The sequence below is a fragment of the Agelaius tricolor genome, unplaced genomic scaffold, assembly GCF_023055355.1.
Source record: "Agelaius tricolor isolate 1412-34295 unplaced genomic scaffold, bAgeTri1.0.p SCAF_4, whole genome shotgun sequence".
Classification (NCBI taxonomy): Eukaryota; Metazoa; Chordata; class Aves; order Passeriformes; family Icteridae; genus Agelaius; species Agelaius tricolor.
In genome coordinates, this window is record NW_027269264.1 from 50,313,284 (window position 1) to 50,337,861 (window position 24,578).

Sequence of the window (24,578 nt, forward strand, 5' to 3'; positions counted from 1 at the left end):
TGAAACCAAGTAGCCTGATTCCCACCATACTCTTAACCCTCAAAGCAACAATCAACAACCCAGATTCTCCACAATGAACCCCCTCCTACTGGTGTGACCAAAGCCTTTGAACACCCAAGCCCGGCAAGTGAAGGCTGGGATATAGCCAATCCCTGCACCTCAAAGGAAGCACACATTGCTTCCTTCTCCTCAGGTTTACTCATGACCTATGGTTTTCTGTACTCAAAGGAACACCACTTACCAAGATTACCATAAACATGATCCAATGCAAGCAAGCACACAGGTGTATTTGGAAACTTACCACAGGGTTTTCTGTTTCCTGGTAGTCTGGGTGTACCTGCTGGACAACACACAAATAAAACAAGGATAAACATCATGTACCGGTCAGCAGAATTTGCCAGAGCTGGGCAAGGAAGGTTTTATAGACGATTCTACCACAGGATGGGAGATTTTAGGGTCTGATCAGGCTTCCACATACAAGATGCTGACATTACCCATTGCCTGCAACTATAGAATCATCCTCATCATAATGATCATTCCTCCTCTCAGCACTCTATACTTGGATTATACTCCAAGAAGGATGTGTGTACCCCCACAATAATTACAAAACTGTTTATTCTGTCACTGTAACAGCTGCTTGTTCACACAGCCCCAGTTCAGCTCCTCACCAAGTCTGCACTGCCTGCATAACAGTGATAATTTAGAAGTCATTGCCTAAAAATTTCTCTGGACTTTTTGACTATGTGAAGGGGTCAGAGAAAAATACACCTCTTTTCTATTCCCAAAGCACAGAACTCTATACACCACACAGGAGCAACATGCCACACTGGCTCAAAAAAACATGTGAGTTTTCTGCCTAGCACTTGTCCCACTCCCAGCACACCAGCAGGGCTGGGTCATGTTCCCTGCTGTGCACCTGCTCTGCTTCTGCAGAACCACCCCACCACTTTGTACAGCCTTGCCCAAGTTAACAGCAGTGCAAAGCCAGGCCTTGGCCCCACCAAAGCTACACATTTCAGTTCAATACATTCAGAACTCCTGCGTTTTAAACAGAGTTAGAATAGACTGCAAGAAATCACTGTGGGCCAAGAAATGCAGCTTTTAGCATTTCTTAATACTTATTATGCCAGCACAGATTGCTTGAAAGGTTGTCCACATCCTTCAGAAAGGCCTTCTTAGTGCCCAAACTGAACAACAAAAAACTCTCTGCAGAAGACCAATTCTGAAAAGATCCACTAGGATTTTGACAATTTCCATTTATTTATTCCAAAAGACCCCAAAGCACCACCAAGGAGGTTTTGCTCTGCATTCCCAAACATCTTCCAGGGTAAGGATTTCTCTTCTAGAAAACCAACCCTGAGACATCATATTCATTCTGATGCATTAGGGTATCCAAGAACCTATTCTCATGGTGTGTTCTTCAGACACATCCTCTCTCCAGACACTTTTTCAAGGGCAGTACTGGAATATAGGTTACACTGAAATAGGGAAAAGAGCCCTGAAGTCAGCCAGGATGAAGGGATCATCAATGGAAGGATGATGCTTTGTTATTGACACTGCAGCCAGGAAAACCAAAACTGTTTCTGACACCAGAGATTCAACAGTCTGGGAAAGCCAACTCCTCCTACACAATCTTCTTAATTGCAATCGCCTGTCTTCATTAGTCATTTCTACCTCTGCTAAAGCTGCAAAAATCAACATGCTGAGATTCAAGAAAAAGTGAAAATGAGGGGACCACCACAGAACCTATGCAGTCCCAAATTTATTTCCATCCAAAGATTCCTAGATCCAATTCAGTGGTAAAGCAAAAACTCCCATGGTAACTGCAAATTCAAAAAGTTAAAATTTCTAATCTTGTGAGGGTAAAAAAAAAATCACTATGGAATACATTTAGATATAAGCCTTCTGCTCCCAGTCACAGAGATGACTGTGATTTTGTTGTACTGTTTTCATACTCTGAGGATTTTTGTTACATTTATTTCAATTCTTTTGTTGCATTTACTTAAATTTCTTGCATATCAGCCATCATTTTTCAGTGGAATTATACTGTGGAAACATAAAGCAAGTATAATCTGAAGTCTTGGAATTTAAACATGAAGAACTAAATTCCGTCACCATAATTATTTCTTGGTTCACTACTTCCAAAGCATAAATAGTTTCAAATTAATGAATTAATCTTATTAGTTCTCCTAATAAGTCTATTTTCTCTTCCCATTTTGCATCTTCCCTTACAACACTGTCAAGAATACACTCTCCCTCTTGGTCTTTAAAAAAATTTAATTCAGCAGAGAGATTTTAATTGTTTGAGTGTAAATTCAGGCATCTTAATGCCAGTGTATCCAGTTGTAAGTGATCTTTCATCCCCAGAGATGCCATGTGTTCCATAACTGAGGCATACAGGCCCCTCTCACACCTGTGACCTCCAGCAGTGAGCAGGTGCTCAGCACACTGCTGCTCCTGCCAAAGTTAACAGCATTGAATTTGTTCCAGTCATCAACAATCAGCTGTTCTGCTCTGCTCTCTCAGGTACGCTGCTTCCCAGAATACTGTACTTCACAATTATGAGTGCATTTATTTAACCCCAAAAACAGCTGGGAGGACAAAAGGGAGAAGCAGCATCACTTGTTTCACAGCACATGGTGTCACACAAAAACCTACAGCACGACACTAAAACCACGGAATCACTGAAACACTGCCTCTATTGGACAGAGAAAAAACCCAGATTATTTTAGAACAAGCAAGAGGATTTGACTACACAGCTTTCACTAGGCTTCACGAGTACTGGTGTCCAGATCTGCGGTTCTTCGTAAAAACCCCCACAAGCTTAATCTAATCTCTGTTCTTAGTCACAAAGAGACAGAAACAACACCTGATGTGAAGTTACTGTCCTCAAATTTTAGAACTTGCAACAAGATTGACTCTTCATTTCCTTAATCTCGCATCTCAGAGCTGTATGGTGAATAACTGTAACATTAAAAATACAAGATTATCTTCACACTGGTTTTGGTCTCCACCAAGCAATGACTACCCTCCTTCACAAGAAAGGGCAAATACAAGGTTTCACATCACTATAATCTTTTTTTTCCTCTTAAAGATTACATTTTTAAAGGATGTCAGGAAGAAAATTGAAGCTTGAAGCTAAAAAAAAAAACAGGCTTACTTCACTGCAGGTCAACTGCAAGCACTTTTTTCTTCCCTGAATGATGCAGCATATCTGGGTGTTTTAACCTACTACTACTTCTATTCCTTGAGAAGCCTGCATTTCCCATTGTTTCCAGCAAATAAGCAAACTAAGGAAGAAAACCAGAAGAGATTTGATTCAAAGCCTAACAGCAGTTCAGAATCTGATATATCTCATCTGGATAGGACAGAATGCAGGACTGTACACAGAAGATGCCTTTTATGCTTAGCTCAAATGTGTGCAATTATCAACAACAAATGAGAGCTGAATAGCTAAAAAAAAACAATCACTGGATTTGGTCTAAAACTGTCAAATATGAGGCAAAATGCAGGGTAATAATCTCAGGTTTAGAACTACCGCCACAGAGACCTGTTGGACTGATCAATTTACCACGTACATTAAGAGGATCTACAATTCACTCCTAGCAAATGAAATTATAACCGAAGTAACAGGGCAATTTAGAGGCAAGAGCTGCCTCTGCATCTCCACCTCTCACCCCAGTTCCACTCCACTCCGTGTTTACCGTAGTCGATGGGCTTTGAGATGATTCTTCTTCTGTACAAACAGTCGAAACAGCCAGGGATGACAGCCTGGATGAAGAGGATAATGTCTCCCTGCCACTGTCCTCATTTAGAGCGGAAAGACCAAGCATATGGTGTCCATTCAGTTCACTGGCTTTGCTCTGAGCACAGGTCTGCAAGGAGCTAAGCAAAGTGCCGTTGCGGAGACAGGTAGTGCTGTGGAAAGTGCTCGTGAGCTTTGATGATTTCTGATCCCCCTCATCGGAGTCAAGCTTAGGGAATGACAAGGATTTGATATTGCTCACTGAAGTGATGGGGGAAAGGGACACTTTGGAAGACAAGGACATCTTTTCACAGTTTCCCAACTGTGGTAAAGTGATAAAGCCATTGGGTTTGTGAAGGGGTTTGAAGTCCAACGTGGCCTTTTCTATGGATGCCAAAACTTCCTCATCTTGCAACACAGACTCAGACCCTCCTTTAGGCAAGGTATTATCTAACAGCTGGGCAACAATCGGCCCAGTAGTACCAACATGAATTTCAAGGATATTTTTTAATTCCTCCTTATCATCGATAGTTTTTAATTCCAGTTTGTCAAACGGGTCTTCTTCACATTCAAAATCAGCTGGGTTGAAATCTGCCTTTGGACGAGGTGGACTGAGGACCTTTTGCTTCACAGAGCTGGTGTTGGCTGGAGTAGGAGTCAGAATATTATTGTGCTGCAGGCTAGCAAGGATGGGGTTAATAGGAGGAGGCATGGCTTCAGGGCAAGGTCCCTCTGAGAACCCCATCTTGGTGCTGTCCTCTGGAGCTGCTTTTGGGTTTGCTAGAGCTTCTTCTGCCTTGCGTTCAGCTTCTCTCTGGGCAGCCTGAATTTTTTTAATGTCTTCAGCCCACTCGATTGTTTTCTTTTCCAGCGAGAAGTCATACTGAATGGACGTGGAGGGGAAAGGAGAGAAGGGGAAGTAAAAAACCAAAAAAAGTTATAAGGATCATAGCTGTTACTTCTAACAGCAATATAAATTAATGCAAAGAGAATAAGAGCTACATGAATTACTAGGAACAGCAACATTTTTAAACAGCCTGCAGATTGACAAAGCTGGTAGACACCAGAAGTACTTAATTTTACCTCTAACAGTAAAATTTGGCTGCAACCTGGATTAGAGAACTGTATTTTGCCTCCTTCCTACATTTAGCTTTGCTTTAGAACTACTCATCATCCCAAGATCAGTTTCACAGCCCTCCCACCTTCTTCCCCCAGGACAAGGAAGGTAGCAAGGGGAAATCTAATGAGTTATTAGATGAACAATGACACTCTGATCTGGCACCACTGAACTATCCCCAGTCCACAAGTTCTACAAGTCATTCAGCAGAGTATTTGTGCATCCAAAGGCCAATACAGTATTACTCAGATTCCCCTAAAAGATTCCTAAGGGACTTAATATTAGAGTGTTACACCCATTGGTTTAAGGCAGTATTTTCATTCTCACTCCAGTGCAGTGCCTCACCAGCCAAAGGGGATACAGTGGCTACACCAATGACAACACATACAGCCAGCAGCAGATTTTGCTGCAGTTATGTGACAGGATCTCAAAAGCTTTTCCCATTTGACATCAGGTCTTTTAAGGCCAGATCAGCACAGGGAGGCATCTACTCACTACCACTGTACTGACCACAGAGTGGCTTAGCTGTAAAGGGCATAATTCTGAGGAGCCTAACTCCATCTTAAAATATCCACATATTTTTTTTATACTAAAAATATGGGTGGGAAGCTAAGTTTCCTGCATTTTTTTTAAACAGTGCTCTTAACAGCTATAACAAGAGTAAAATTCCACTGTGAGATGCACAGTCCACACTGTGCAGGGTGAACAGGCACACTATGCTGGATGAGCCCCAGCTTGGCAGAAAAATGGAGACACAGCACAATCAAGCCAGCAACAGGACATCAGTATCTCCTTTGGCTCTCCCACACCAGCTTAACTGAGTGGAAACGTGGGTACTAGGAAAATCAGGTAATTGTTCAATGGTTATGAGGGAGAAGCCATGAAGTAGAATAACAGGGTAATATGTAGGGCAGGGAGAGAACAAAAACAGCAAGAAAAAAGCAGAACCATCTATGGCAATATGTCACAGACAAGGTAAAAAGAATCGTCAATTGGGATTGGTCAAGGAAAATCATGGATCCAAATGAGAAAGCATAACTCAATCAGACCTCCTGTATCACAATCTGCATTTGCAGATTAGATTTCAAACAGCTGCACTAAAGGAATTGATTTTATGCTACTAGCAATTTATTTTAGCAGAATACTAGCAGAAACATGCTCCTCAGGACAGGGAAGCCATCCATGTACCCAGCTGTAACCTGTGTGCCCCACAGCTTGGAAAGAACTCTCACTCAGAACTACCCAGAAAATAAGAATGGAAAATTATGTCATTGTCTGGGTGTATCAGTTCTTAGGATTTATCCTATTAAAAACTATATTCATATTTTGTCAAGGTAACATTCAGAACTAACTAAAAGCACACAAAACCGCTGTGCTTCTTTGAAACAGATAGACTAAAACAAATGCTTAAAAATAAGGGCCTAATGGTTTTCAAGGCAATAAAAATTAGAAGCTTTCTGCATGACCCATCATATTTTACTTTTCTATGTAGCCCAACAGATCTTCTAGAAATACAAGACTGTCTGTGTGCAAACTGTGACAGCTTGGAATGTACAGTGCCACAGGTTGAGGCCAGGGTGAGGGGAGAGAGCGCAGGAAGGGAAAATATCACTTACCTGGGCTTCTCTGACAAGCTGAGAAGAATCAGACAGACAGAAACCAATGGGTAATCCAACCTTTGCTGGGGTTTTGAACTTGTCTCCTATCTTAAATGGGACATCATCAAGGTAACTGAAAGGCCCTGAAATCAGAAGCAGGAATTGTATTAAGAAAAACCCTCACAACTCACGAATTTCACGCTTTCAGTTCAGGCTCACATTGCTGTGTTTGGGAGCTATTTTATCTCCACTGCAGCATCTATACCAGATATGATATATGTAGATATATGTATGATATATGTAGATATGATATACAACACAATTGGAGTTTGAAACTGTTTGGACCTCAGTGTCTCTTAGTTTAGGGAGCTGGGTCAGAGTTTGTTTAATTCCTAAATTCTAGCCCATAACTGTTAAGAAAAGAAAAAGAAAAAAAATAAAGGCAAACCCCCTCACAACCACAATCCACCAGATTTTGACATCAATGCAACCAGTATCTTAGTTTCCTTTGTGACAACACTATCCCTCCACAATTGGATGCTGAAGCTCTCCCGAACACTGTATTCTATCTCTATAAAAAGATCTATCATTTTTTTGTCATATTCAAAGCAGATTTTAAAATTACTCAGCTTTAGAACAACTAAGACAAACTACAATCCAGGTTTTGACATACAAGTAGTATGTAGCATTTAGACAGAAAGTGGTCACAAATGCAAAGCAATGAAGCAAAGCCATTCCACTTTAAACAAAACACAGTGAAATACTAAGGCTATTAACACAGCAACTCTAATTTTTGAAATAAGGCAATCTAACTTTATAAGGCCCTACATCTGTTGTTTTTTTCTAGGATGACATTTCTCCAGCAAATTCCCAAGGAAAAAGCACTTAGAGCTCTACCACCTCCAAACAGCCAGAGTATTTGTGTGCTTTACTTGAGCAACTGTGAAAAAGTATGAGAAAGCCCAAAATATAAACAAAACAGCTTTTCCATTAACTGAAAGTGGTCTCTTGGATCACTCATCTAATCACTTTGGAATCACAGGCAAGGTTTCTGGCACGTGTAACAATCTGAAGAGTGACTCTAGGCCTCACTTGTAGCTTCTCCCTGAGTGACACAGGTACAGAAAGACATTAAAGGCAACATCTAAGATGGTGTTCAGTGACCAAGCCCTCCTCACTCAGTGAACTGTGACTTGCTGCTTTTATCTGACCCATTTTCATACTCAGATGGCAGTATAAGTACTGTTTGTGTTCCCTCATGTTGATTCATCTACAAGGCAGCCACAGACTCCCAGAGGCTGAGCAGCTTTCATAAACAAGAACATCCTGTCAATTTGCAGTTAAAGGCTTATATGCTCTCATTACTTGAGCTCTCATACTATGCACACACTGGGTGGTCACAGAGTTCTGGTAGGACACTTTGAAATTATCAAGATGAACGACCTACATCCCTCCTGCACCTCCAGGATGAAAAAAAATACTCCAGGTAGAACACGACAGTGTTTTCAGTGATCCTTACTGAGAATCACATATTCAAGCATTGCACAGCATGGCATCCAGACAGCACCTCACCTGGCCAACACTACCACTCTTTGCAACACAGGATTCAAGTTGTGCTTGAGCTGCCAACTTGAGAGCCTGATATGCCAAAGCATTTGCTTATACAGAAATAACTGTGGCAGCCTCTGCAGCCAGGTCAGAGACAATCAGATCTGCCAACTGCTGCTACCACAGCCTGTTAGTCCCACTGGCACAAGTCCTGCTCTATACCAGATGATCCAAGTGCAGCAAGATTACTTCTCCATATGGATTTCGCAGCTCAAATTGTTCAGCATGCAAATCCTTGTCTTATTAGACCCACTGACAATATGTAGTAGTCACTTCCCCTTGCACAACTACACCTGAAGCAAATACCAGCCACAGAGGGTACAAGCACAAACTTTGCTGTTTTAATACCAGTAATACTGTTTTGCACAGCAAATAAAAAATACTAAACACATTCAACTAGCATTATTAAGCTGCCAGCTTAACCCCAGAAGCTTGACTAAGGAATAAAAACTTCCTACTTTCTTCCCCAGTATACTGATTTTTTTTAATAACAACCCTTGCTAACAACCCCATCCTGAATATGAGAAAAAGCCAATAAGCGCATATTAAAAACACTTCAAATGGTTTAGGACATTTGATGGCAAAAAGTCTGAGGCAAAATACCTATGCACATAAAATTCAGCCCAATCAGAACAGTACTAGCTTCGTGAAGCTAAACTCTTATCCAGAGAGCCAAGAATCCTTTTCTTTCTGTAAGCAGATCAAGTACACACACTGAGGAGTAAAGGGTGCAAATTGTTTTAAATTCCACATTCTAGAGCAGTAAGAAAAACCTATATAAAAAAGGTATCATGAAAGACATTGTTACCACAGTCACAGGTTTAAGTGAAACAAGTCTTTACCAAACTGTTATTTAGTAAGTCTGTTAGCCACTTCATCCTTGTATCAGTTAAAAACATACTGAGTAATTTCTGAGAATAGGCCTGGCCAAAGTGTACTTGTCAGCCCGACCTCTGTACTACATTCCTGGCACAACAAACTACTGTAGGAGTAGGATTTCTCTCCACTTCAGTGTAACTCATAGAAGTGTCCAGTTTGGCACTAAAGTGGAAACACTTCAGAAAAAAAAACAACCAACAACAACAAAACAACCAAAACAGGCGTGAATGAGGAACAGTTTTGAAACCATGTGAAAGAAACTTAGTTGCTGTGGTCACACAAACCACTTACTTAATTGTTGGAAATCAGAGTTTAAAAGCTTTGAAATTGTATAGCAACAGCAAAAATACAACTGAAATATTGAAGCATCACACTTGGCATAATCCACGTAGGAAAAGGGATTCCTTTCCCTCCACTCATACCTTGTGTTCCCATCTTCATCTCCGTCTGAACATGGTCCTGAACAACCTGCTTTAGGTGACCCTGCCAAGGGTTTGGACATGACAATCTGCAGATGTCCCTGCCAGCCTCAAGCATTCTGTGATTCAGTGACAGCCCTCTGACCTCTAATAAGCAGTTCAACAATAATCACAAGAGATACATCAACAATATTGACTGATTTAATCAGCCTGCCAGAGACACTGAGCTGAAGGCAGCCATGGGGATGGATGCTCTACAGTAAACCAGAATTCACTCAGTGAGATAACCCTGGAGTAGACTTAAACAACTGCCCTGCTGATCTCTTAAGACATAATTAAGACAAGGAAGTTGGTCCACTGCTCCTCAGAAACAGGACTGTGACAGTGTGATTAGGAACAGAGGGTACACAAAGGAGCACACAAGTCAACCAGGCAGCTCATAGCACCATTTGTTTGGACCTTGTTATTTTGAAGCCAGCAGCATCTTCCACCACACCATACTTTTCTGGGAAATATTTAAGACAGGTTGAATTCTGGCCCTGAGCAGCCTTTATTAGTCTGGTTAGGTGAGGAGAAAAATCAAAACAGACATAAAAGACCAGCAGATCAGAGTGTTCATAGAAACTGTTTTCAGACACAGGAGCAACTGCTGAATAGCTGTCAAGTACCAAATGAAAGAATCAGTTGTCTTGCAGCAAAGTCACTGGGCCACAACAAAGAAGGAGACCATCAAAAAAAGAAGTTTTGATACACCATTTCTATTTATCCTTAACCCAGTATTTAAGTGAGACATTTCTTATTTTGTACTATTCTTACTTCAACTTCACACTTTCAAGACTAAATAAAAAGCTCCAGGAAAAACTGAATTCCCCAGGACCCCTTTATTGCAAAAATTATCCAGAAGGACAAGGTTGAATTTCTAAAAGCATTAGTTCTGATAGCCTGAAAAGTCATGATTACTGATTTGAGGAATCCATATTGCATACAACAAACTGAACTTTAATGTTCCACAGCAACATTAATTACACTGAAATTACACCCCATTTTCTTAAAAATAAGGACATTACAGGCAAATAACTTTCATGATACCAATCACCTGCATGACTTTATGCATCTCATATGCAGAAGACAGAAAAATAGTCTTTTCTTCATCTGTCTTCTGAATCAAGTTTGTCCAATTTAGGAGAGAAATTCATGGTTGAGCAAAAATGAAGCATAATTCAATGTTGTATTAAAAGCTTCACTTTCAATTCAACTTCTCATGTGACTTCCATAGGAAGATGCTCCAGATCTAGAGCCCACTTAAGCAAGCACCAGAGCAGTTCAGCTTTAATTTTGAAGGGGAATTTGTTGGGGAAGGAGAACGTGTTATTCTACCATGAAGGAACAGGGAACAGCCAGAGACTGATTTTCAGTTTAATCAGAGAACAGGCAAACACAGCATCAGCAAGCAACTATGCATGAAGAAAGCCAAGGCACTTCATTCCTAACAAAAAACTACTCAGAGGCTGAACAGATTAGTCTCTATGGACTGTCTAGGCTAGGACATTAGTCAGCAGCAATAGCAGGATTCATCCTATTGAAAAGACAAGGATGCTAAATCTCACTTACCATGAGAGTCGGATCCCAACTTCTTAGAAGCCATCTAGAACCTGAAAAACATTTTAAAACAGCTTGAACAATTTTGAATATGTAGCACAGATTGTGTCTATGCAGTTCCAAAGTCTTATCTCTAGGTTATGGAATACATAGCAGACACCTCATGTGCCTGCTCCTAAGACAGATAAGCAAACATATTTTTTAGCCTTGAAACGAATTGAGCAGAGAAATAACTTAGACCAGGGTCTGCCAATTGAAACAGCAAAATAAAGAAAAAAAAATCCTCAACCAGAAAACCAAAATGGCCAACAGGCAAGACACAACCAGGGTGAACAGGAAGACAGAGTTACAGATCACAGCACACAGAGGCCACTCTGTCCCAGCCTCATGAAGTACACCCTGCCTCCCTTGGCATTAAGAATAGCTCTTCCTACTGGAAATACCACGCTGATCCTCTTCAGTTTAATCCCTGCTGCTCTAAAAAAGGCATACTACTGCACTGGGTATGCAGCCAGTTAGCAGCATGGCACTCATCTAGACACACTGGGAAATGCATAAAACAGGTGTAAAATAAATGGTACCATGAGAAAGACACCTTGGATACACACAAGAAACCAATGAGAACAGGCCCCATTCACTGCCTACAACAGTTAGCAACAACTTTAAAAATGTGGATGTGAATCATTCATGGCCAAGATGTTAAATACAGAAGTGGCTAGCCAGCTTTTAACGGAGACTAGGCCTGGCTCACCAAAAGAGTTGATCAAGACAGAATTAGCTGTCAGCTAAAACTCTGCTCCAGGATGCTTATGGTATACTAAATAACATGGGGTTTTTTGCTAGATTAGAAGTACATCACAAAGTACTACAGCATAATTTCTAGAATAACTCAATTTATCTTTAAGTGTTCCTTGTAGCATGACAAAGACAGAGTTGCCCTTTGTCTCTGAAGTTCTCCATCTCGGACTGAAATGCCCAGTAGCTGTTCTTCAAAACCATGGAGACCTCTGGTACATCCCCACAGGCAGCAGAGCACAACAACATGGGACAGATCTAACATTCATGCCCATCATTCCTCTTGTCAAGGACTCTTGTGAGCACTGTTCCCATTGCAGATTCCAACTGCCAACATTACATATTAAAGGAAGGTGAGGATTACACAGCTTAGCTATTGCTGCTGCTGACAGGACTGGGGACAAGAAGAGCCAGTTTCAAGTACTTTAGGAAAATACCTTTTGCAGTGCAAAGATCCCTTCCAACATTATATTGAAATCAACAAGTGAACCAGCCCTGGCTAATGGGAAACCTACACAAAGCTAAAGCCAAAGCTGTACGAACATCACCCACGTGCAACCAGACTTTGTGAAACACAGCGGGCAGATGCTGGGCCATGGGGAAGTGAGTCATGCTGGGCAAGTCCAGGTGCATGATGCACATAAAAACTGTGTGTCATCCTGCTTAATGTTTGTCAGGTTCTTTTAGGAACTCAACAACCTCTGTCAGCAGTGCTATTACGTCTGAAACTATTCCACTAAGCCAGAAACTGGTCCTGGCACCTTGTTCTCAGAAACAAACAAAACATTAGGTCTTCCAAGACAGAAAGAAAAGAAGGTGAAACAGTGCCAAGCCTGCCATCCAAGGAAGGATGTCAAGGGCAAAGCCACCAGACTACCCAGAAAAGCTGCATGTCAACCACTGGAGCTGAACAAGCCTTACAGGTCCCAGTGCCCAGACTGCAGACAACACCACAAAAAATAGTTACATTTTCAGACCCAGGTTTTGCTGCCAGACAAGCTGTTGAGTTTGGTAGTTCCTCTGTGTGAGAGTAGCAATTAGGCATTGTTTTTAGTGAAAAAGCCAGGTGACATGTAGAATCATACAGCCTTCACATCCTCACCAGTCCCCTGTTTGTCACTGGAGACTGTGTGCAAACACTGCCTACTCTCCACTTAACTTGGGACCTCCAACACTTCTTTTGATTTCTCAAAGTTTTTTTTCTAGTTACTACCTCAGACTTTTTCAGAGGATTCCAAAAAATTCTGATTAGAGAAAGTAACTTCCTCACTTTGCCAGCTTCAGTTAATAAGGGTGTTTGCTCAAAGCAGCACCAGTTACTACAGGTTACTGCCCCAGGGACACAACTGGCAATGCGTATAAACCCCAACAAGCCAAAACTGCACATGCAGCTTCCAAGGAGTTCTGCAGTAGCCTATCACTCTGGATAGGCATAATGTCTCAGTGTCATCCCACATAACATACATGTATCTTGCTTTCGCTGAGCCTGAAGTATCTTAACACTGACCTAGTGTCTGCATTACCTTCAAGATGCAACAGAAAAATAATCCCTCTGCCATATGCAACACCTTAATTAACCACAGAACTAGCTAAGGCACATCAGCAGCAAGCTAGTCATGAAATTGATCATTTCAAGAGCCAGTCACTTTAGATTCACATAGCATTTGAGTTTATATCACACAGGTCTTGCTGATGCACTGTGAGTGTGCACTTATTAAGACAACGTTACTTCAGAAGGCACTCGCCAGCAAACAAAACCGTTAAGCACTATACACTGTAACACAAGAACAGGCTGCCAGCCACATTTCATCACCACCTTCCCAAAGGAGGTTTAATTAAAATAGTGTCTTATGACTGATTGGATTTGACAGGCTAGTCAGGGACCACTGTTACAAGCATATTGCTGCTGCTCTGTTGTCCAAGCTGGGAAAACAGTATCTGCATGCACTTAGGCAGTTACTCATTTGTTACTATGATTCTGGGCACTATCTTAACATTAATTACACAGTGCAGTAAAGGTTTGCTGATTTTTGTTTCCACTAATTTTGAACTTTAATTTGATATTTGGACTTCCAAATCAGATGATCGACAAGTGCAGCTCTACCACGGTTTCCTTTGGTCTCCAGACTCCAGGACAAGATGCTGAAGGGCACTGCCACAACAGCACATGGTGGCATAGATTTGGCCTGATACCTTACTGCACATTGTAAACTGACAGAGGACAGAAAAAACTTTTTCACCACTTTTCCTGCTCTAGAAGAACCAGTGAGTTGCGTAGTACTACAGGGTGCTCTTACAGCCACCTACAAGCTCTCTTTTATAAATGTAGACCTCCCCAGCTTCACTCCCGCATTCCTGGCTTTGGACAACTCTTCATGGAGAGGATCAGGGCTGCAAGAGCCTAAAAGTTATAAGGAACTGAAGCAACCTGATGGGAACTCTTCCCTACTCATCTGTATAATTTTTTACTTAGTAACACTGAGGCAGCAGGTCAGGATTCATAAAACCAGCCAGTCAGAGTAACAAAGCACAGCAAGAGTGAGGATGAGGGCAGAGGACCTCAGAGTGATCATGACAGAAGGGGACGGGGGACAGGGAAACAACCACAACAACAAACAACAACACAAAGATGCAGAAACAGAAGTGGCAAGGCAAAACTGATGACAGCGACAACTGGCACAGAGAGGTGATGAGTTGGAATGGCTTGAAGAGACAGAGGTGACCAAGGCAATTCACTGGGCACATCATCACTTAAACCTGAATGGCATTTAGTTGTGCTGCCAGACAAGGAGAACAGAGAAAAGCATGACTTGGTGCAAGAGGCAATGCCAAAGGGAGAGACTCATCAATAGAAGAGAACAAAAAAATTATTACAAAGAGCGACTCATTAAGAGCTTCTGGGAAGTAGGGGAGGTTTATCACTATATTTCAATGTTTCTTCATTCCTTTTCTTCTGAAGGAGTTCTGACTAGGCAAGTTGGAAGTACCCTACCACTAATAATACCTGTAATTGCTTTATTCATGATAGCTTAAACCAATTTAACTATTTGACAATAAGAACTGGACTCCTGCTGCTATATTTCTGAGTATAGGGTGCAAACATGTCTACATTCCAGGCATGTGTATTCTCTGAAGTCATTTCCACCTAAAATTTGATAAATGAAAAATTAATAACTTATGGGTGATAGAAAACTTAAAATGCTTCAAGTTATCAACCATAATCAAATCAGCACATCTATGATTTTCAGAGAAAGAGACCTGATCTTGCAACTCCCATTTCACCTGCTAATAGATATTGTGTAGCCTACACACTTCAAAGGATGCACCATTCAGTCTGAAAACTACAAATACATGGCTGAAAATGTAAAAAGAAATTTCCTGCCTATGTTAGTTTAATGAACTACTGGGTTTACAGTAAAGAAAAAAGCAAAAATCACTTTGTTTCAAGAGATTGATTTCTAATGATCACAGGTGTTCAAAATTTAGACACTGTTCAGTTTTCACTGTACCTACTTGTTTCAGTGCAAGTGAAGGGCTATAACCAACATCAGGCTTCTGTACCTATAGCTTCAAACAGCAAAAACAGAAGTCAACAGTGCGTGTTGCTAAGACAAAACAAAAGTTCTCATCAAAGCTTCCTGTCTATGTAAGTGTTCAACCACTGCTACACAGCTCAGATCTCTTATGACCTCTCTCAGCAAAAAGCTGCTAAGTTCACTTCAGTACAAAACAGATTCCATGCTTTTACTGCAGTATCCAAAGAGATGGCATCACCCCAAAACCTGCAGCAATCACTTCTGCTTTGTACCTCTAAGAGTTCCGCAAACAAGAGCACATGGAGGTACTCCCCTTGCAAAAACATCCGTTTTCGCAAGGGGATGTTAAATGATGTTAAACCACTGGTAACAGCTCTCTGGATAAAGCTGTAAAACTACATGTCATGTACTGCAACATGGCCAAAACACTCCCTCCCAGCTCCCCCACCAAAAAAATAACCCAAATCAAGCAAAACTACAATAAAAAACAAACCAAAAACTACAGCCAAAAAAACCCCAAGACCCCCAAAACAAGAACCCACAAAAAGAGAGAAGAAAAACCATCTCTTTCACTAGTCTTAACAGAAAAGTAACTTCTAACTTGATCTACAGTAATTCCTCTTAAGTGCTACCACAAGAAGAAATAAAGAAATAAAAAGAAAAGAAATTAAATTTCTTGGTCAATTTTAAGATGGACATAAACAAACCAAACCCTCCTTGAAGACAACACTCATAAAGTTGCTATCCAACTTTCAAGGGACACCAGTTAAAACAAATCTAATGATATCTTTATCTTATGGGATACAAATACAAGTGACCATCATCCTACATTTAACCATTCAGAGTAGGGCTCACACAGACAAAAGGGGGCTTGAGGGAGGAAAGTGTGAGGTGTCCCTGCTGCATACATATCCCATGGATCAGCAGTCCAAGCAGCTGTGATGAGAGACCTAAATCTGAAGAGCAGCCTACATCAAACTAATGCAGCTTGCTATTAACTAGTGCAATGATTGAGGGGCAGAGGGACAGGAACAAATAAAATGGCACTTTCTAAAGCATTTTTCATTTTTCAAATACATGAGTAGGAAAGAAAGGGAGAAAAGACCCTGGCAAACAGGACTGTGCAGATCACAGTACTGGATTACAAGACAACACTAGCGATGGTCACAACATCCATTATGGAGTCTTTCATGGGGATGTTTGATTGCATCTTCCTAGCAGTGATAAACATCAGGAGACATTGATTCTTCAAATTATGCCACTGCTTAATGTGACACAATTTGAAGTCACAAAGTGGGTAATCAGCCTTTTGCTCCAGGACCTCTCTGCTGGGAGCTCCGCACGCTCTCAGAGAGGCATGGCAGCTCTCTGTCATTCCATATGGATTCATGGCACTGACATCAGACACCTGCAGTTCCAGTTACCTCGTATCATGTCCCACTTTGTTCATTAAAGACACTGGACCTGTTACAAGCACATAGTGGTTGGCTGGTTAAGGATTTAAGGTTCATAACTGGTAACAGACAGCTCCATTCCTGTAAGATCCCGACTATGTGTTTGAAACATAAGGTAATTTGCCATACACTTCACCCAGAAATCAGGGACAACCCTACAATGGCTGTGCAAATGAAGCACACTAATATACCAATTTTTTAGTCACTTTGTGACTTATCAGCCATACAGGTTCCCAACACAGTTGAAGTTTATACACCACACAAACCTCTACAAATACAAGTTTCACAGGCAACAGCACAAGGAAACAGAAAAGTAATTACAGGCAGCCCTGAGGTCAAAGCAGATCAAGGTAAGCTTTTCCTTTGGCCAGACATTGACATGCCAAACAACAGCATGGAAAATGCACCTATTATAAATGCACCTATCATATTTAACTGTGGCAGCAAATGAGTTACCTTTTTAAAAAGGACTCTTTCCAGAAAACTCAATCCTGTCACAAGAGAAAACCATCGGTAACAAACATCTAAGGCTGGACTGATTTCCAGACTCCAGAAAATTGGGCAGTAGCGGAGGTTCTGTTCATCCAAGAACAGATATGGACTTCAGAATGCAGTTTAGTGATTTTTACCCAAATCATTTAAAGATCACATAAACAGAACAGCTGAGAGAAAAGATAGGTCTTCTTTTTTTTTTACAAGGTCAGCTTCACTAATCTACAAACTACAATATCACTGAGGAAAAGAATGGTAAACTAGAAATAGAGGACTAACTTCCCCTCCCTGAGGCACAAAAGAAGCAAGACAGAAATTCAAGAGATAAAAATATAAATGTGCTATGCAATTCCTACATTCTAGGGAAAAAAAATGAAAAAGATGACCCAGGACTCATACCAGCAATGAGGGCTGCAATAATCTCAACACAGTAATGAAACAAGTCCCAAATTTGATGAGCAGAGCAACTGTTTTTAACTGCTATTTTCCTATATCTAAAGTTTGGATAGCAAATACCTACCAGTTTTGAGAGTTTGAAACTGTCAGATGGTAAGCATCTGGTAACTATCAACAAATGTAGCTACTTCAGCTTAATTATCATAAGATTTCATACTACTACAAAAGAGTCAATTTTTTCTAAGCCATCTTAGCACTAGCTAGAGCCAAGAATGTGCATTAACTTCCCTCGTTAATCACAGCACTTTAGAAGAAAGTTAATATTTCAATATAACCCTTCTTGAGGGAAACTGCTGATTACTAGTTTCAACAACAAAATAGCCAACTTACTGTTCTTTTGGTAACGATGCATGGAAAAGCATGGAATATCCTGAACATTTAGAATGTATGCCTGCAACCCAGAATATCCTAAACTAATTAAAATGCTGCTCTGTTTGTTGCAGTGGTACTTCAATATGTAACAAGCTGATTCTGAAGTACTTGAGTATTATTAATATTTCAGACTTGTCCCACTTATGAATGAGAGCTAGACAGACACTCTCAAAATGCACAACAGAGTAAAACAGCTTTTAATCCATTAATCACAACATATACTATTTTTAATTCAAAAATAACAATCTCTGCAGTTTCGAGCTTTTTGTTCTTATACTCTGTAACCAAGGGAGGTAACAGGTAGCTGGCCTGGTAATACTTAGAAATAAATTCAACTCTGTTGGCCATACCAGGACCTAATCAAAAACTCAAATACCAATACCAACACAAATACTCAAACTATTTTGGTACATAAGGCAATTTATAGTCATTCATTTTCAATATTTATTTATTAACCAGAACTTAACTCATTTAAACAATTCATTACAACAATTAAACTGCTATGTAAAAAGTCCATTCCAAAGAAAGCCATAAGGTTGTCATCTTCTCCCTGTAAAAGCTCAGAAGAGAAATTTTAACATTTGTTCATAATTACGGTATTGGTTATAAATTTGGTGAAATATTAACACTTATGGAATTGATTTAACGAAGCAGACAAAAATCTATCAAGAAATGCAGTTGGCCAAAGTTTTTAAATGGAAAAATAAAATCTGCCAGCAGGTCAAACATCACTTGCAATTTCATGTATTGGATCTCAGCCAAAATATGTGCCTCTTGTACTGTACAAGAATAATGAGAACAGTGTTATACTACTATAGATGCGTTAATTTTTCCTTTTATACTTGGGTCACATGCACTACCCACTCTTACCACACATTTAACATTTTCCCAGCAAAATTCGGCATGGTACTGAGGGAAAAAATAACCTGTAACATTAACTATTCCACCTCCAAACAACCCTGCCCGTCCTGCAGCAAGCAGGCTGAAACATTGATACTCAGCATGGGAGCCACTGTTTCAGACCCTGATTGCACACTCGGCCCAAGCAATTTCAACAAACATCAGGCCAACAACAGCCTTTTCCCATTCCTGAAAGGATCTCTCCCATCACGTGGTTAAAACTGTTAAACTATTTCTGCCATCTGATGTCCCTGTTTCACAGTGACACATCTTATTTCTCTCAACTAAAAGAGGCACATTCTAAGAATATAAATTCCCTGCAAACTCACTTGATTCAATCATGGAACATTTCAGTTTGGAATGGATGTTCAAAGATCACCAAGTCCACACACTCTGTACAGGCAAGGGTATCTCTTCTTCAATCAGACTGCTCAAAGCCCCATCCAACCTGTCCGGGAACAGCTCCAGGGATGAGTTATCCGCAGCTCCCCAGGGCAACCTGTTAAGTTCCTCATCACCTTCATTTCTTCCTTATGTTCAATCTCAATCTTCCCTCTTTTCAGTTTCATATTTCAGTGTTGCCATTTTCCAGGAAACATCCCAATTCACCATAATTTAATCTTTCTCCAAATACACACTTTGAGATACATGGAAGGAAAAATCCTAAACACTTCATACTCCTGAAGCAACTAAGAGCTGGTCATAGGACCCCTGGAAAAGTGTGGTCTCCAAAACACTCATTTGTGAAGTGACAATATAAGCTCATAGCATCTTAAATCTCACTGATTTTCAAAACATGCCTCATGAGACTTGGTTTGCCTTTGCCATGACAGTGCTGTTGTGAGAAACCTGAACTGCATCCTAGGTGCCACAGGTGTGACATTCCTCACAAGCTTATTTGACATTTTCTGGGGTTTATGCATTTCTCCAACACATCATCACTAGTAACGTCTTAGCTTTCAATGCAAACTCATTTTGTCCTTAATTCATGTGTCACTCCTGTTTAGCCAACAGGCATCTGTCTTCATCTAACCCATCTTACCAAGACTGAGGCAAGAAAACAAGCATAGACAGAATTACATATCACATGCCAGGTTTTGTGGCACTGAAGGATGAAACTAAAAGACCAGGAAGAAAACAAACCCTTATCACTCACTGTTCATGAATACTCACTTCAGCTACTGGCACGTGTTTGCTGAGCTGAGGCCTCATCAGGGACATACTCCTTACCTAACCAACTCAAAAGAACAAAGGAGTCAAACTGAAATTCAAAAAAAATGTATCAAGCAAGTGAAAAGATGGTCCCATTGCAGTAATGCCTAAAACCAATCTTTTTTCATCTCCAGGCATACTATCAGTCAATCCTGCTTTCAAGTTTTCCCACTCAGTCCAAACAGGACTGAATGACTGCATTAAAAAGATGAGCTAGATGGGAAATACTATGGGTAGATAGCACCAAATTAAATTTCACTACCAGAAGTCATGTTTTCAAATGAAAAAAAAAATTCACTTGTTTTAATTAACAAGGAACTGGTGCACAATAGCATTAAGAGCAGGAAACTGATTTAAAATCAAGAGTAATTTCTTCATTATTTCTTGCAATGGCTTGTAAACTCTGGAGCGGCTGGAACTGGTATAAAGATGATGTTCTGCCCTTTAAAAACACACAGCAACCGAAGTATCATTATCAGCTATCAAAAAAATAAATGTTCGGTACATGAAAACAGCAGCAGACACTTGAACAGCTCAGCAAACTGGCAGTACCCACACTGAGTATACTTCTGAAACAATTAATTTGGAACACAGGAAGCTAAGTTGCCTTGCGCAAGCTTGTCTAGTGTAGAAAAATAAAAATTTGCCTCTGAATAGTGAAGTGAAACTGAGATTGCCCTCAGCTATAGCGGATTTATTACAAAACAAGAGCATCATAAGTAAAGGAACTGCTTGTTGTGTTTTATATCAGAAAACTTCATGGGCCTACACTACCTGAGGGCAACATACTCAGTCCTGAGCACAAACATCTTCCTTGCAATCTCTTCATTTTGTACTTCTTGAATAGCAAATGCCCCTCTATTAGGGGCTGCTTAAATTGAAATATGGTTCAGCCTGTAAACCAACTACAGATTGAAAAATTCAGGAATGGAAGCCAGAAGCAAGGAAAAACCAAAGAGACTGCAGATCTGTTAAACATGGTTTACTCTGTGTGTGCAACTGCTACAGCTGAGGTTACCAGCAGTGAAGATACACAAACATGCAGACCAACAACCCCCACCCTCCAAGAGGGAAAGCAAAGCAACTACTCAATCCTTGAGATGTACTTTTCAAGGATGCTCCAGCTGCTATAGTCACCTTCACATAATGCTTCAGAAAGCCTTTCTGTACCACAGGTGTCATTCCGCCCTCCCTGCCACATTCACACAAGGTACTTGGTAGATCCCCAAGCTTCATAAAATAATCTCCTTGCCCACCTATCTTAATTCCTACTGTTTCCACTTAAAATGAGCTTTAAGATTTAAATTTCCTCACTTAAAACAAACTGAAGGGGTGTGCTTTCGCCCTGTGTAAGACAACAAGTCTGCCCTCCCAGCACTGCAACCCTACTTGCAAACCCTGCCAATGTTTCAGCAGGTAAGTTTAAGGAGTAGTGTAAAAGTCTGCACTTATAGAGTGAACTTTCTATCACAAATGCACAGAACAAAATCCACAGACTTGTAAGGTAGTAGGAGAGACGGACAGACACACAATTACAAGCCTCCCAACAGGGCATATGGATACTGAACTTCCAGCGCTCAAGTGGAATGGAAAAGAGAAAAGAAACCAAAGACAAGGAAAGACACTGCTTTCAGATGAAATCTATATACCTACAGGATATTTATAATGCCAGGAAGTACACACTTCTCATTCTGTTTTTTTTCCCCTGAGGGCAAAGTAGTTTTGCTGACATTCCCTTACACCCTCTGCACCACATAGCTCTTACAGGAGACTCCAGAATACCTGTCAAGGCACTTAACCAGCAGACAAACTGTCCCTGCTTTGCAGGTTTGAGGAATAATGCACAAAGCTGAAGCAGTTTCCTCACAGTCATCCAGCTCAGCCCACAGCAAAGTCAGAACACAACTGCATTTCCCAAATCCCAAACCCACAGCTACCCCAGGAATCTCACTGCAGTCTCTCAAGTTTGGTACAGTATCTATTCCCTACCAAATTACTCCTATTCAGTCTTTTTCATCTCACTATAAAAGCCCCAAGGATACACTTCAGATTTGCATATGAAGTTTGGTGTAGTCCAAACTTAAATTAATTGGAAATGGTAACTTAAAAATAAAGTCTGTAATTTTGTTATATACTATATAGCCTGTCTCACTTAGTAGTACAAACTTTTCCCCTGCACATCACAAAGTTCTTCAGCAGATACAGCAATGAATGCAAGTCCCAGAACACTTAAAGCAATGAATAACTAAACAGAAATGGCTCATTTTATGTGCAAAAAGAAACCTTCAGAGATGCATTAGCTTAATTTTCTCAGGACATTTCGACAGATCTGACTCAGTTTCAGCAATCTAGCCTTACTTTATTTTATAACTAGACAGACTAGGTTGCTGAATGAAGCTGCCCCATGACCACCAAAGTCATCCCACAGATTCTCCTCTCCAAACATTTAAGGCTGGCAAGAACACAGGACTGCTGACAGCACAGAGACCTCTCTCAGTGGACCACCATAATAACCATGACACAGCAGTAAGATGATTTTTTTTTTAAGAAGTGGCAATACTGTGGGCTGACCATTCCTCCTCTGAGCTATCAGATTTTCTACTGTCACCTGAGAATCAGTCCCAGCCTGCTCTTCTCATAACCCATATGTCTGGTTCAATCCAGCTTACTTTAGGAAATTAATCCAGTGCTGCCTAACAACAGAACATGAGTATCATATTCAGATTCCTGCAAGAACATCAAATTACAGGAGAAATTTGCTTTCAGTGAAGACCAGCATAAAATGGATACACAGCTTCTCTCCCAGCATGAATGGAAAGTGAGAAATCCTTTCCATTACTTGGTATAACTGATTTACCCAGAGTACAGCCAGATTCTCTGCACTAAACACGGTCACATTTCAAGTGTTCATTTCCAATATCGGAACACATACAGAACATCCCCAGAGACAGACAGGCTTTCAGAACTGTACAATAACCTTGTATGCAATATGGGAGCTCAGTATGAACAGGGTGACATTACTGTGTCACAAAAACAGCCATCACAGCCATTTTGCCAACAGAGTTCCCAGAGTCCACCTCCAACTTCAAAAGCAGCTCAGACCACCTCACCATTTGTTCCAAAACCAACTTCTTCACCTTTGCCTTCCTTCACTTATTTTTCATCTTATAATACAACTGTGGATTCTTTAAGGTACATTTATTAAGGCTTTTCCAGTTGAAGACCTTCATATAGATGAGATTACAGACTGTAACAGTATTACTTTCATATTCACACTTGAATTTGATAGCTCTCTATTTGCATACAAATTCAGAAATATTCAACAGTGTTAGTTAAAAGCAACAAGCCATCTTACTGTCTTTTCTTGGGTTTTCTTTGCAAAAGAGACATTAAATTACTAAGCACTCACTTCCAGGTAAGTAAACAGAAAACAGCAGGCTGTTTTAGGCTCCCTCCCACAAGCAAGAATAAAAATACCTCTAACTACAGGTACTTTTTTTTCCCCACCTCTTCTTAGTAAGGAATATCAAGGTACTTGCTGGAAACAGTTATTTTGTATATTGTTACAAACACAGCAAGCAAAATGAAACTCAATAATCCTTCACCTGTTTTCTACCAAGAAGTCAGACTGTCAACAAACTGCTTGTGGTGACATAATACTTAATTAAAAGATTAAGAACACATTTTTTTCTCGGAGGCTATGCAGCATAAAGCTTTTCCGGCCTTTTTCACCAAGCACAGTTTTATTCCAGATGATTAATAGTGACTTTATTCAAGAGTCCCTTCCGTGCTACATGTGCCTATATTTCTACGTCAAATTATGACACAGTACTATGCAAGGACACCACATGAGGGTATTAGTCATTAGGGTGGAACCCAGAGTGGCTTTGCTGTATCACAGAAGGAAACACTTAAAAGTTTAAGCAAGTACTTTGGAGAGTGTTAATAAACTAGGAATCTAGTTTTATTTTAGTGCTCACAATTGATGAAGTGTACTAAACTGAATACACAAGCACTTCCCTGTGTCTGAATTAGGCACAGGGCTAAAACATGACACAGCACAACTGGTAACAGGCACACCTTTGAAACACACCTTCCTGAAATTCAGGGAATAAATCTCATCAGTCATTTCAGTCACAGCTTCCTCTGCTGCTAGCCTAGAGATGACAAATGGAGCAAGCACAAACGTATGCATAAGGAAGGGGCTTAAAAATAAAATCTTTCACATAATCTAGTATATAATTACCAAAAACACCGAGTTCCAGTAACAGAGACCAGACAAGAGCTCACAACTCTTTACTACTAATTTCCCCTATACCCACCAGCAAAATACATTAATTGTACTCATATGCAGATAGTCCTCCAGATGAAGAGCTGACTACATCTTGGATAGAAC

The 24,578-nt window shown here is 40.5% G+C and overlaps 1 protein-coding gene across 5 annotated transcripts in view; it reads right to left on the reverse strand.

Annotated features, from left to right (window-relative positions):
* The window catches only part of UBAP1 (ubiquitin associated protein 1), a 33,864-nt gene that overhangs the window by 5,386 nt on the left and 3,900 nt on the right, over nucleotides 1-24,578 (reverse strand). For 2 of the 5 annotated variants that reach the window (XM_071425719.1, XM_071425720.1), the window contains exons 2-5: nucleotides 10,978-11,018; nucleotides 6,479-6,603; nucleotides 3,678-4,628; nucleotides 302-340 (exon numbers count right to left, since the gene is read on the reverse strand). In XM_071425719.1, coding sequence (XP_071281820.1) covers nucleotides 302-340; nucleotides 3,678-4,628; nucleotides 6,479-6,603; nucleotides 10,978-11,011 — 1,149 coding nt within the window. In that variant the 5' untranslated portion in view covers nucleotides 11,012-11,018. The remainder of the gene's footprint in view (nucleotides 1-301; nucleotides 341-3,677; nucleotides 4,629-6,478; nucleotides 6,604-10,977; nucleotides 11,019-24,578) is intronic. The other 3 variants (XM_071425723.1, XM_071425722.1, XM_071425721.1) reach the window with 3 other exon arrangements.